The sequence below is a fragment of the Mauremys mutica genome, chromosome 21 (genome assembly GCF_020497125.1).
Source record: "Mauremys mutica isolate MM-2020 ecotype Southern chromosome 21, ASM2049712v1, whole genome shotgun sequence".
Lineage (NCBI taxonomy): Eukaryota > Metazoa > Chordata > Testudines > Geoemydidae > Mauremys > Mauremys mutica.
Window position 1 is genome coordinate 9,735,189 of NC_059092.1, and position 15,260 is coordinate 9,750,448.

Consider the following 15,260-nt stretch of genomic DNA (forward strand, 5'->3'; position numbering starts at 1 on the left):
TGTGTCTAGCTCAACAAGGCAGGGTTCTCGAGTCCCAAGCTGGCAGGGAAAACAGGCTCAGAGGTCATTCCAGCACGTCAGGTGACAGTCCCAAGGGGGTCTTGGTGACTGAACCTGTCATATATGGTCAATGGTTCTTTCTCCGCCCCTTCCCCACCCATTCTGGGTGTAAAAACATAACTAGGGAAAAGTTCTGTGCCTGGATTGCACCAAAATCGCTTGAACCACCAAGGAAGTAAAAAACTGTCAGCTGTGCATCCAAACCCACATTAGTTTATGATAACCAAAAAGATAATGTACTTAATTAGTTGATGACATTTCAAAGCTGTTGCTTTTTTTTTTTTTCCTCCTGCTTCACTTGACATGTTTTGCTAAGGGCAAAACAAAATTGTGTTTTCTTGTTGGAATCTGGCATAGCAGAGAGATCAAGTGTCCTTTCCACTGTACATACTACCCTTTCCTCAGCAAATAGATCAACCGTGACAAAAACACTGCAGATCCATTTTCTGTTAGCAAAACCAACATCAGTCTCTTTTTAAGCGCTCATTATGCCCCCGATTTTATTGACAAACCCATCAGGGGAATTAAAGAATCTACAGTGTGAAGGGGATAGGCATACAGCAACTATATTCCTTCCATAAATAGGAATCAGCAGCATTCCTACTATTATAAATCCCTGCAAGTGTGAGCTGCATACAGAACCTCAAAACCAAAACAAATGTAAGAAACACCGTGTGAGGTGGTTGTTGGTGGTTTTGTTTTTTTTAAAAAAAGGATCAAAATATATTGCACTTTGCTTCCCACATTGTTTTGCAGACAGCTTTAATGTGTTGTACTAGACCAATACTGACAACAGAAGCTTCAGCTTTTATTGCTGTTAATACCCTGAGCAATTACTGTAACTCAGCAGGAACTTCTATCCAGAATGGCAACTATCATATTGTAATTCAGCATTTCATGAGAGATTCCGTTGAAACATGAAGGCACCTGCTAACGTGCAAAAATTGTACAAATGGGGTTTAACGCATTCTTAGAACCTGGTAGATAAAAGCCAACATTTTTTTTTCTTTACACTTAAGTATTTTTCATGGTGTAACCGTATTGTACTTGTTAGAGATCACAGAAAAGCAGCAAATGTGGAAGTAATAACCAAGTTCAAGAAACAGGTAGCTGCTAGGCTTCAGAAAAGTCAGGGAAGGGTGTGAAAAATTACCTGAAAGGATGGATACTGTAAATAGACACCTCTGGAAAAACAGAAAACTAGCATGGACATAAATATTGAAGAAGAAAGCCATCAATGTAACAGGCGAAAGGAAAGAAGACATTCTCCCACACTGCAGCCCTGCAAAATTAACTGGGGGTTGGAGGGAGCATCCAGAGAAAGGAAAGAGAACCTTTAGCAGAAACAGATGGTAGGTAATCTAAACTAGTAATATGTCACCCTGGTCCTGTAATTATTTATTGCTTTAACTTTTAAGTTATATAAACATTTGTGACACCAAAGCCGCTAAAATAAAGGAGATTCTCAGTTAAGGACCTCATTCTAGCTAACTCACCCTGATTACTCTTGGGTATACAGGGGCCTGAGAAAAACAGATGCCACCTATGCTGTAACACCTGGAGAAGGAAGGTGGAGGTTTCCTACTGTACTGTATCACTATAATAAGTGTGTGTAGCCCACTTAAAACTAGCAGAGGGATTTGGTTAAACTTATTTCATGTTACAAAGCTATGGATTTGGGGGAGGGGAAGGAATCACACTATCACACTTCTCTCAAGTTCTTACTGTGGTGACGTGTCCTTGAATTAAAAATTAATTTAAGATAGAAGGATTTGAAAGGAGATTTGAATGATTTTTTTTTAATCTAACAGTTTTCATGACAAGTGTCCTTAAGAGGAGATGGTGAGGGAGTCATTAAATCTCAACTCCAGTCCTGTATCCGCGTAGTCCAACAGGCTACCAAACCACAACTCTTGATAGCCCACAACTCCATCTTCAGCATTTATTTATAGAGAATTTATCATTACAGTATAGTATCTAGATTGGGGTAGGCAACCTGCGGCACGTGAGCTGATTTTCAGTGGTACTCACACTGCCCGGGTCCTGGCCACCGGTCCGGGGGGCTCTGCATTTTAATTTAATTTTAAATGAAGCTTCTTAAACATTTTAAAAACCTTATTTACTTTACATACAACAATAGTTTAGTTGCATATTATAGATTTATAGAAAGAGCCCTTCTAAAAATGTTAAAATATATTACTGGCACTCGAAACCTTAAATGAATAAATGAAGACTTGGCACAGCACTTCTGAAAGGTTGCCGACCTCTGATCTAGACGATGTTTTAATCAGCTTTTCCAGCAAAACAGTAAACCACCGTACGACGTCCCCCTCGAGCACTCAAAGTACAATAGGTAGCTATGTAGATTATAAAACCTTGTGAAGAGTTCTCTGTCTCTCCCAATTAACCAACTAGCTCTGCCTGTACCGGGGCACTTCATTGTTTCAATAGTGACAAAGTTACTAAAGTATTACTAAAGGAGAAAGGTTAAAGGGAGTAAAAGATTGTGCAATATCACCACTGTGTTAGGAAAAAACATGGAAAACACTGCTTACCAATTTGAAGTCTTGAATGCTGCAGATGAAGTATGGGGTGTTCGGCCGGCGACTTTCAATATATACGCAATCTTTAAAAAAGAAATAATTTAAAATAATGGCAATTAACTTCTGTACCTCAGACAGTAAGAATACAAAACAGGACACATTAAAAAAACAGTATAATCTAAGAGAACCACAATGTTTATTATATAAAATGTAAATCTTCTATGCTTGGTCTAAAAATAGAAGCTAGAATTTTAATCCTAAACAAAGTAATAGTTTATTAAAATCAAAGTGAATTTTTATGCAACGTTTTGTTCAGAAAACAAATTAACTCGGACAAGACTTCTAAATTTAGCTAATACAACGATGAGGTCATAACCTATGGACCAGACTAAAACAACAGAGGAAACTAATCAAATCTCTTCTGTTTAACTCACTATTAAAAACTTAACACTAACATATTTTCTTTTCTAATTGAAAAGAAAACCAAGGCAACCAATCATAGCTGGAATGCAGTAAACTAAATTAGATTTTCCTCAGGGAAGAACTGAGCTTTCTCAAATTACATTTCACATGACAGAGGCTGAGTAATTATTTTTGTTTGTTTTTGACAACTGGACACTAAAAGGTTGCTGTAAAATGAGATCTGTTGTGTTACAAAGACAATCCCAGCAATAATCACAACAAAAGCACTGTTTTAGAACGAAAAAAAACAGCACTGAATGGAGAAAGAATTGCCTGGTTAATGATAATGACCTTAGAAATGGGAAAATCCACATACAGCTTGCTAGAAAGCAGAGATGTTGCTCACAAAGTCAAGCAAATATTTCATGGATAGATTCTGCTCTTTTCATTTATATTCACACACAATTATTCAGATTCTCCATGAATCTACACACTTCTTTCTTTCTCTATGAATCTACACACTTCTCCAAAAGACGTGTACCTTAGTAAAACCTCAGGTGCTCAAAATACAACTAGCCTTTCTCCCATTGTCTTATTTCCTAATAACTGTAAAAGAAAAATGATGAGGGGAAAACTAATGCAGTTTCTGCTTAGATGACTATACTTATGAATGCATCATCATAATAAATATTTTAAACTGACAGAGAATATAGTGCTTTAAAAACACTATTCAGCAATATTCAAACTTCACTTGGGTAGGAATCACTTCTTCCACCACTGAAAAGCAGTCACGTCAGAGATAAAACTCAGCAACCGCTTAACATCAGTATCTTAAAACAACTGAAATTGCAGTAAGAATCTAGAGAGATAGAACATGATTATCAAAGCTGGAAGTTGAGCAAGACACCAGGCTCAAAGGCTCTAGTACTTCTGTGATGGATGCCATGGCTGTAATTGGTGAGGACCTCGGTTTTACAGCTCATTCAAAATGTGGCAGTGACGTAATGCCTCAAAAGTGCTACCTTCTTAAACACCAGTTCCTACATTAGTTGGTGGTCTACCATGCAATTGCTACTAACCTAACCCAATACTGCTAGACTGTAGTAGTATCACAGCAAAAGGCAGTGGAGTTCCACGCATACGTTGTACGAACGAGATGAAAAAAGGCTGGGGAAGGGATAACTGATGCAGGAGGCTACAATGAGGCGGGGCTCTGACTAAGTCACCTTAACCCTTACAGTGCAGATAATTGATTGTTTCACAGTAGCCCACTAGCCCCAGTGTTTTAGGAACTGTACAAACACAGAAGAGGAAGCCTGTCCTAAAGAGTTTACAGTTTACATGGACAAAAGTGTGAGGGGTGAAAAGTAAATATCTCCATTATACAGATAGGAAACTGCAGCACCCAGAGATCAAGCAAATTGCCAAGGCCTCAGAGAACATTTGTGCCAGGAATTAAATCTGTTAAGTACCAGTCCAGTGCCTTAACCACAAAACCATCCATCCAACTGGGCTTCCTAGCAAGAAACTTTTTATGTGACAGCAGGACTTGCGTTGTACATACCAGGAACACCTAAATAAGGAGTAAGGAAAGTATCCTCCAGTGTGACATAAGGAACAAGTTCGGACCAACTAAACTGAAGCATAAACCAATTTTCCCCTGTCTATCCTGAACTTCCCCAAACTTGCTTTCTTCCAGATTGCTACTGCATGTTTCCATGTATGATTTCCTTTTGTCCTAGGCCAACCACCATTCCCCTAAAACTTAAATTCCATTTTTTAAAAATGATCAATCCAAGAAGGGATTATTACCTGGAACTTAATGTGGTTATGTCTTGGATCCACCAACCCATTTGCAGAGTTTTTCCTCCTCCAGTACCCTCAATGAGGCAAGACCCATTCAGTCAACATCAAACATCAAATTTTCCACCACAACCCCAGTTAACCAGTGATGGCAGACCAGTGCCTGCTTGCCACAGCATATTGGAAAATAATCTCACCCTATTCCTCTTGAACACTCAAGCATACCCAGCAAGATATTGAAATTGCATGTTCAGTTAAAGAAAACAAAGCAAAAATTAGGGTCCTCAGTTCTATTAATCCATGAATCCATATGACAGCATTTTCCTCTAGAATGGACAATGTTCCTGTCTGAAAGAGCTTACACTTCAAGTTTAGGTCTAAGCACAAAAGTAACTAATTCAGACAGAGGGTTACCTTGCCTTTTGCATTGCAAGAAACTCCCTAACTGACAAATGCTGCTCATTGTGACACATATTCCTAAAGGATTTGTAAGGTATCAAATAGCTAAAAGCAATCACTGCAACTGTTTGAAGCCTGCCAACAACAAACTCCAGCCAGAATGAGAGCTCAAGTATCAGGGGCACTTGGCACAGCTTTATCGACTGAAGTGGTGTTCAAGCCCCCCCAAAAACCCTCGAAGCCACAAGGGAAAGGATGGAGCATTTTCTACCCCTATACCCCACCCCTTTTTCTTAAACCACTCTCTCTTTGCTAGCTGCCATGTGTGCATCAAAAGTTACATTCATCGAAGAAAAACGGAACATCAATTTGCAGAAGAGAGACAGGATGAGCTGTATAGCAATGGTGCAAAGAACAAACTAAGTTCTGGTTGGCTAAATCCTGCCTGAATGATAGTCTCCCATACAGGAATAGTCTAGCATCTGGGCTGGTGGATCCTCACAAACAGCATAGCAGCCTTCCTTTTTTACTTACATGGTAATGCCTTGTTATTGAACAAAAAGTCACTTCCTGCTGAGTGTTTATAAGGAAACCATGGTAACCTGACTTAGCCAACGCCTGTAAATCCATATGCCAAATTCCTACACGCAACACCATGCTTTGTAAAACAGGCTACTTTATCACACCAGTTGCTATCCATCAGGACTTGTGCTGTTAATCATTTTGTGGCAGCATTTGAGAAAGTCAAATGAGCTTGGCACAACTTTTTCTTTTTTTTAAATAAAGCTATGAAACCTATTGCTTATTTTATAGAAAGACATAAAACACAGAGGGATTAGAATCTGGAGCAGTCTGAATTCATAATTTTATCAGCATCAGTCAAGCTTGTCTCCAATTGACAACAGAAATTGAAAGAATGCCCTGTTCTGACCCAGCTTCTTAATTCATTTATAAGATAAAGTGAGAAGAAAATTATAGCAGAGCTTTGAGTCGACATCCCCATTATAAACTCCTAACTTCAGGGGTTTATGACTCCGATGTTCTGGACTGGGAATTTGGCATGCAAGACTCAGGCCAAGAAGCTAATTTTTTCCTATCTTTTTATTTTTCAAGTTACCTAAAAATGAGCTCCGGCTGTTTAAGTTACACAAATGTAAATAAAATTTGAGAGGTGTTTTGCTCTTGTAGTATAAAATTTTATCATTCACTGAAGAGGCATCTGCAAACACTATTGTGATTTGAACCAGTGTTTTCTCAAATTATAGTCCATAGGGCATTCCCATGTGTCTACAGAGAGGCTTATATCTCAGTGGTGGAGCATCTGTTCATTTTCTAGCAGTAATACTTGTGGCTCTGACAACCCAGTCTAGGTCCTAGCATCTTGCGGGGGGAGGGGGAGGAGAGGGCGGGTTCCTAAATGTTTCAGTGTCAAAAAAGCCAACAAAAAAACAATAACTTATTCCAACTGAGTTTTTCCCCCCCTTGATGAACGTTCATCTGGTGTAAATTTAACGAATGATCCTATTTATAAATGACACCAACATCAGAAGGGTAGCATAACACACAGGCGGATAGAACCTAACTACAAAGTGACCTGAATACATGACTGGGGGCTGCAGGCACCCAGGGGAGATTCAATCTTAATAAATGTCAACACCTATGCACAGTGAGAGAAATAATTCCAGTACAAAAAAAAGGAGGACACACAACCAACCAAACCCAGTGCATTAAATTACTTTTGCCTCCTTTATACTGCCCTAATATTACAGAGCAGATGGGGGGTGGATCATCATTGGGAGAACAAGTGATATACAGTCTCTCTTTCCCTTCCTCCCTCTCAGTGTCCACAACATGATGTTAGTGACCCATGGATTTAAATCAGTATGATTTAGACAACAAATACTTTATGTTGCTGGGGATGAGGCTGGGGGGGAATTAGCCAATTTACTAATGTTAAAAAATCTGCCACTGCTTATTCGTAGTAATCTTTTTTTAACAAAACAAATTAACCAAGACTTTCAGCATGACAGACAATGTGCAGCAGGCAGATTCACACACGGGATTAGTCTGTTGGGTTAAGAATACACAAACTAAAATCCACATTTTAAAAGAAAGAAGTCTAATTCATTTTTATATTATGAATCTGAATATCTCATGGGTGCCAAATGGAGGAGTTTCCATCCATCCATTAGGTATACAACGTACATTTTCAACGTTAACTATACAAATACATTTTTTTTAAAAGCTTAAAATATATATGTATGTAATGGACCATAAACAGAGTGAGTGTCATAATCTATGTCATAAATAAAATCTCTCACTTAGAGTCTCCCTTCAAAAGATCTCAAAGCTCATCACAAATATTAAATGACTAAAACTGGGATACCACAATGTTGCATGTCATGCACCACATTTCTTTTCTTTCTATCACTAAGAGAATAAAATCCACAGATAAAAAAATAAGTTCATTCTAAGTCTACAATAGAATCTATCCTTACACTAACCAGGACTAGTTATTGTAACCATTTTTCAGGGATTTCAGATCCTTGTAAAGCTTTAGCACAAGCCATCTTATGAGTGGAGAGAGTCTGCTTTCATTTTGAATTGGTTGGCTTCATCATTTCTCACCACTCTAATACTAGCATAGTTTTGTGTTCGAGTGCCTACTGCCGCTTCTTACCATCTGCAAACACCACCATTCGTCAGAAAAAGAAAGAAAGCCAAACGAGGAGATAGAACTAAACATCATACAATAAAGAGGAGTCTCTTCATACAACAAATTTACTTCCTTCTGAATCCCTTTACAGATCAGCAGGTTTATGTAAATTGAACAAATCTATTCTCTGCCTAGTAAATCACTGACTGAAGCCTGAGGCCGTTTGTCATCATGAAGTGATGAACCCATATGCACTCTTCCTGACAGCCAGCTCACTACTCTTGCCAGTTGCATCAGCAGCTACCAACCAACCAAGCAATTCAAGTTAGCCTTCTTGTGAAAGGTTGAGCCATCACATTTCAGCCATTTGCTTGTTTCTATTAGATTTTTTCCGCCTCCTCTTCAGGAAACCATAACACAAACCCTGCTTCATTATAAAGGCAAGACAAACTGTTTTCCTAAGAAGGAAATTAAATACATCTTGCTATTAAGTGTTTGAAGTTCTGCCCACTTCTGGTCGTGTGAGGCACAATCCAGACCACTTAATTTCCAAGAGAATCCTACCTGATGCCCAGACTGCTATTCATCTCACTAAATGGACATATGTACATAGAATCATAGGACTGGCAGTAACCTCGAGAGGTCATCTAGTCCAGTCCCTTGCACTCATGGCAGGACTAAGTATTATCTAGACCACCCCTGACAGGTGTTTGTCCAACCTGCTCTTAAAAATCTCCAATGATGGAGATTCTACAACCTCCCTGGGCAATTTATTCCAGTGCTCAACCACCCTGACAGTTAGGAAGTTTTTCCTAATGTTCAACCTAAATCTCCTTTGCTTCAACTTAAGCCCACTGCTTCTTGTCCTATCCTCAGAGGTTAAGAAAAACAATTATTCTTCCTCCTCCTTGTAACAACCTTTTATGTACTTGAAAACTGTTACGTCCCTCCTCAGTCTTCTCTTCAGACTAAACAAACCCAATTTTTTTTCAATCTTCCCTCATAGGTCATGCTTTCTAGACCTTTAATCATTTTTGTTGTTGTTCTCTGGACTTTCTCCAATTTGTCCACCTCTTTCCTGAAATGTGGTGCCCAGAACTGGACACAATACTTCGCACTGATTAGGCCTCAACTGGAGTAGAGTGGAAGAATTACTGCTCATGTCTTGCTTACAACACTCCTGATACATCCCAGAATGATGTTCGTTTTTTTTGCAATAGTGTTACACTGTTGACTCATATTTAGCTTGTGGTCCACTATGACTCCCAGATCCCTTTCCGCAGTACTCCTTCCTAGACAGTCATTTCCTGTTTTGTATGCATGCAATTGACTTTCTTCCTAAGTGGAGTACTTTGCATTTGTCCTTATTGAATTTCATCCTATTTACTTCAAACCATTTCTCCAGTTTGTCCAGATCATCTTGAATTATAATCCTGTCCTCCAAAGCACTTGCAGCCCCTGCCAGTTTGTTATCATCTGCAAACTTTATAAGTGTTCTCTCTATGCCATTATCTAAATCATTGATAAAGATATTGAACAAAACCGGACTTAGAACTGATCCCTGCAGGACCCCACTCATTATGTCCTTCCAGCATGACTATGAACCACTGATAACTACTCTCTGGGAACGGTTTTCCAACCAGTTTTGCACCCACCTTATAGTAGCTCCATCTAGATTGAATTTCCCTAGTTTGTTTATGAGGTGGTCACATAAGACAGTACCAAAAGCTTTACTAAAGTCAAGATATATCATATCTACCACTTCGCCCCTATCCACAAGGCTTGTTACGCTGTCAAAGAAAGCTTGCTTAATTATTTCCTCCATTTTCTTCCGAGTACAGAAGATAAGCTGACTGGTCTGTAATTCCCTGGGTTGTCCTTATTTCCCTTTTTATAGATTGGCACTATATTTGCCCTTTTCCAGTCTTCTGGAATCTCTCTCATCTTCCCATGACTTTTCAAAGATAATCGCTAATGGCTCAGATACCTCCTCGGTCAGCTCCTTGAGTATTCTAGAATGCATTTCATCAGGCCCTGGTTACTTGAACACTAACATGTCTAAGTAATTTTTAATTTGTTCTTTCCCTATTTTAGCCTCTGATCCTACCTCATTTTCACTGACATTCACTATGTTAGACGTCCAATCACCACCAACCTTCTTGGTGAAAACCGAAACAAAGAAATCATTAAGCACCTCTGCCATTTCCATATTTTCTGTTATTTCTCTCTCCCTAACCCCCACATTGAGTAACAGACCTACCCTGTCCTTGGTCTTCCTCTTGCTTCTAATATATTTATAGAATGTTTTCTTGTTACCCTTTATGTCTCTAGCTAGTTTGATCTTGTTTTGTGCCTTGGTCTCTCTCATTTTGTCCCTATGTGTTATTTGTTCATATTCATCCTTCGCAATTTGACCTAGTTTCCACTTTTTTCAGGACTCTTTAGATTTTTAAATCACTGAAGATCTTTTGGTTAAGCCAGGGTGGTCTCTTGCCATACTTCCTATCTTTCCTAGGCAGGGTAACAGTTTGCTCTTGTGCCCTTAATAATGTCTCTTTAAAAAATTGCCAACTGTCTTAGGGGATCTTACCCTGAGTTTCCTAAAGTCTGCCTTCTTGAAATCCATTGTCTTTATTTTGCTGTTCTCCCTCACCATTCCTTAGAATCATGAACACTTTCACCCAATCTGCCTTCCACTTTCAAATTCTCAACCAGTTCCTCCCTATTTGTCAAAAATCAAATCTAGAACAGTCTCTCCCCTAGTAGCTTTCTCGACCTTCTTAAATAAAAAATTGTCTCCAATACATTCCAAGAACTTGTTGGATAATCTGTGCCCTGCTGTGTTATTTCCCCAACAGATGTCTGCGTAGATCAAATCCTCCATCACCACCAAGTCCTGTGCTTTGGACCATAAATGGACCATAACAGCAAATAAACCATTCAAATCTAGTATGTCAACAGCTCTAGGTTGAGTAAATCCCCAGGTTTTCATCCCAGGACATAGTTTGACATGGACTAACAGTTACAGCTACTGACACCTGGCAGCTGAAGAAGGGAAATGCATATATCTGCATAAAAACTTCACCAAGCAGAATCTGCTGCAAAGCAAAATGGACTAAGATAGTGCAACAAATGCCCATGAATGCCACTGACTTGACGCCATGTCTGTTGCCTTCTTCACATCATTCTCTGACTATTGCGATCTTTTTCTTCAAGTGTTAGCTATCTACAGTCCAGCCATACCGAACAGAATGCTTCTGTCCACCTCATACATGGAGAAGGATCATGGGAAGCATGCAACAATGGTGCCAAGCTGCAACTACTCCACAAACTTCCTGTTCTTTTCATGGACCAGTTCAAAATTCCTATCCTTGCATTCTAAAGACTTCCATGTCTGTCTTCACAGCCCTCCATTTTCATCCCTCCACTTTCCGCCTGTTCATCTGCTCCTGACTTCCTCTGTCTCACAACACAACCACATCACCATTGGTACAAGTGTCTTCTCTGCTGACATCTGCAACACCATTAAAGGGAAACTATTGCGGCCCAGGATTGTTTCTTTGAAAAAGGCTTGCCCTCCCCCTTCAGGGAGGCATTTACACTTGGTCAGTAAAGGGCCAGAGAAGCTGTCCACTGATTTACCTTTAGTCAGCGATGGGACATCTGTCCTCTAGGCTGTGGGTATTGATCCCACAGTTCCAGCACCATGGCTGTGAAACTGATCAATCTTCTCAGCGAAGTGCAAGGAGGGAGCCTTACAGCAGGAGACATTCTCCTCAGACATGTGGTAAAGATAGGTAGTTTGATCTAGACTATTACCCACCACAGGTCTGCTGGTGGTGACTTGGCAGATTCTATAGCAGGGGGGAAAAAAAAAAAGACTTCATAGCCTACATCACTGCAATGGCAGAGGATTAAAATTCCTATGGTGTGGCCCATGGGATTCACTGCCTGTCTATTGCCACCAGTCTTCTCTTTCTTTCTTTCATGTGAACCATTATAAATTAAATTATTGTCTGTTAAATCTCCCCCACCAACCCTTTGGAGCCAGAAAGCATTGCCATGACACATGGCACTGATTCATTATACCTTTGAGCTTGTGGGGATCATCCCAGGTGTCCCCATTCCAAAGGATATTGCTTACGTGCTAAAAGACCCTTTAAAAAAAAATCAGAGCTAGAACACGTAGGCTTCAGAAGCACTTTGTAAAAGGAAGAATATCAACCTCAGCACATGAAGCTTTTCTGCCTTTAATAATGTACTGCACATAGTAAACACCATCAGAGTTAGGAGCCTTGCAGGTTTTAGTTAATGTATGAGTCAACACTTGCATCATCCAAGCATAAAAGCCTGAGGCTCTCCTCACTGCACTTTTCTTCCACAGAAAATATATTCCTTGAAAGCCACCGACATGGAACGTGTACAGCCTCCTGCTTTCACTTGAACGGTCACAACCTTAGCTTTCGAAGTCTAGCTGAAAGCAATTTGAGCTCCAACATAAATACATTTCCCAGCACCAACATCCCACTTTCTGCCTACTGTCCAGAGCCCCTCTCATTTTCTCTTCCATCAGATACAGCATGGAAAGTCTAATGTTCTCAAAAGGTTAAGTCAGATCTCTAACATTCACCCTTCTTAGCAACTTCAGCATAAAAGAAAAATGGGGATAATGGCCAGCCAGTTTATGTGCTGAGACCACTGCTTATTATACTAATCACAATCATCTCACTGCAACCTTGTGCTTCCCAGCTGTCACATACGCCTGTTGTCCCTCATCTCAAACTTTCCGGCGGGGGCCATCTTTTATTTTGTGTGGGGGGGGGGGAGGTCTGTGTGTGTCAAGTGCTCAGCAAAAAAGGGGGCATCTAGGCAATACTGCAATACAAATATAGTGCTGGTCAGAGGAATCCTAGAAGGGTACAGTCTCCTGAGAAGTCCTGGAAATCAAAGCACTAGTCTCATTAGAAGGATCTGGTTTACTTCACTGTTTCAAATGTAATGCAAGTTGAAGGGGTGGGAGGCAGGGTTAAATAAAGACCAAATTTACAATATAAACTCTTTGAGACAAGGATATAATCTTTACACTTTCTGAAAGCACCTACTGCTTACTTAACACAATAAATAAATAGAATTGTCATGAGGATGATGACACAAATATCTGCAATAACCAAGTTCACAATCAAATGACAGTACATTAAGAACATCACCCTCTTTGTAACTGTTTTATTGTGTAGCAAGGAGGATAAACATTCAATACCCAAAAAATACACATCCACAGAGGCTAGTATTACAATATAGCATACCTTTCAATTGGTTTGAAAATCATCCTCTCTATGTTCAGAATCTATGAATCCTGACCTCTGTGAATAAGGCCAGCTCATCAAACCCTTTAAAATACGGGTCAATAATGGAAACACAGACAGACCTTTAACTACAGCTATATGAACAGTGTGCTGCTTTAATAACCCAAGTTTTAGAAACAAATACAAAGAGGAATTCACTGGGAACATTCTATGCATGGTTTTCAAGAGAAAAATATCAGCGGTGACAGGTAGGGAGGTATAAAGTTACCTCTTTCCCCCATACGGCTGACAACAAACAAATTGCTAGTCTGATCTTTTAGTGTCACTTCCTGCCGAGCGGATTTCAAGCAACACTGCTGGCTCTTTGTCAGAAAACAATGTGCTGGAGCCCTGGTTCAGCAATAAATGGTTCAACCAATTTGCAGTGCTCACTTGAAATACACAGGAGTATTCATGACGCCTGGGCTGCAGTTCTTATTTGGCAAATGATTTTATTATAAACCAGTATCATAGTGAATCCATTTTCTTTAAGGGGTTTCTGCTGCTGTTTAATGGACTGTCAGTATAATTTAGATTTCATCTATTTAAACTCATTCAAGCCTGGCCCCTGATTGTACAGTAAATGGAACATATTTCTATTCAACAAAATTAATGACAGTTAATTGTAGTCTGCAGTTCCCAATTTTATAAAAGCAACTGTTCTGCAGTTCAAGCATCAAGCTACATGATTTCCCACACCAATTATTTTTTCTGCACTTTCTATGCATGGCCATAGTGTTTTATAAGGCTCCCCTTGCAACACTAACATACAGATTGATCTGGTATTTGGTTCTGATACACCTTTGATTTTCCTACAGAATGCAATCAGGGGCCAGAAAATACAAAGAGACAAAAGCAAAGTTAAGGATGCTCAGTCACTAATTCACACCAGAATGGTCTATTGATGCATTTTTGGGTGTCTCCTCCCTCCTACAAATGTACAAGACAGGGGAAATGTCTCAACTGTCCCAACGTCAGATTAGAAATATCCTATTCTGATAGGCTTTCCAGAAAGTCTAAGGGTACGTCTACATTACCCGCCGCATCGGCGGGTAGTGATCGATTTATTGGGGATCCTATTTATCACATCTAGTGTAGACGCGATAAAATGGATCCCCGATCACTCTGCCGTCGACTCCGGAACTCCACCATGGTGAGAGGTGGAAGCGGAGTTGATGGGGAAGCGGCAGTGGTCGATTCGCCGCCGTTCTCACGGCCAGGTAAATCGACCTAAGATACGCCGACTTCAACTACGCTATTCGCGTAGCTGAAGTTGCGTATCTTAGCTCAACATCCCTCCTCACTGTAGACCTAGCCTAAGAGGTGGGTTGACTCAACACCTCCTCTTTCAGAGGTAGTGTAAGTTACTGTATTTGCATCACTAAAAGGTCAGTCCTTTTTGCCCTGCATCAATATCAGCAATTCCATGGAACATTTCAAGGAAGATAGCAGGCATTTGTTCCAACGTTGTTGGCAAAGACTCCTATCAGCTGCTGTGAAATATGCTATTTCCAAACATCTATTTAGCTGCCATTCTCCCCCACTAGAAGTAGCCACACTTCAATTGTGCTTCACAGAGTTTATAAAATGCTTTGGGATCCTTTAGGATGAAAAGTGCTACAATAATGTAATTTATATTTACATAACTGCCTGAATTAGACTGTGGTCTGGCAGAGTCCTTAGCTGTCTTCAAATTTAACATTCCCAAACATGAAAATATGAACATGTTTTCATGGACAATTGTTGGATGTTTGGGACTTATGTAAAAGATATGCATTTAGTAGTAGACTTTTGTAGTTCCCGTAGGAGAAACTAGAGAGGGACACTGAGTTTCACTGACTGGAGATTCCAAAATGCCTCTTAAAAAGTCATTGATACACAATTGGTAAATAAAATGCTCACCAAGATTTTTTAAATGCATATCTATTCTCAACAGGTTAGAAACACTCTTTTTATGCCTCTCTGGTCTGTTATGTAGGCGTTCATATAAATGCCAGGAAACAAGGTATCAGGACACTTGGGTTCTAGTCCACAGTACCACCAACTCCAGGAGTC

General features: G+C 39.8%; 1 protein-coding gene across 9 annotated transcripts in view; it reads right to left on the reverse strand.

Moving 5' to 3' along the window:
• The window catches only part of RERE (arginine-glutamic acid dipeptide repeats), a 449,440-nt gene that overhangs the window by 289,794 nt on the left and 144,386 nt on the right, over window positions 1-15,260 (reverse strand). For all 9 annotated transcript variants that reach the window (XM_044996656.1, XM_044996655.1, XM_044996658.1 and 6 more), the window contains exon 3: window positions 2,616-2,686. In XM_044996656.1, the coding sequence (XP_044852591.1) occupies window positions 2,616-2,686 (71 nt within the window). The remainder of the gene's footprint in view (window positions 1-2,615; window positions 2,687-15,260) is intronic.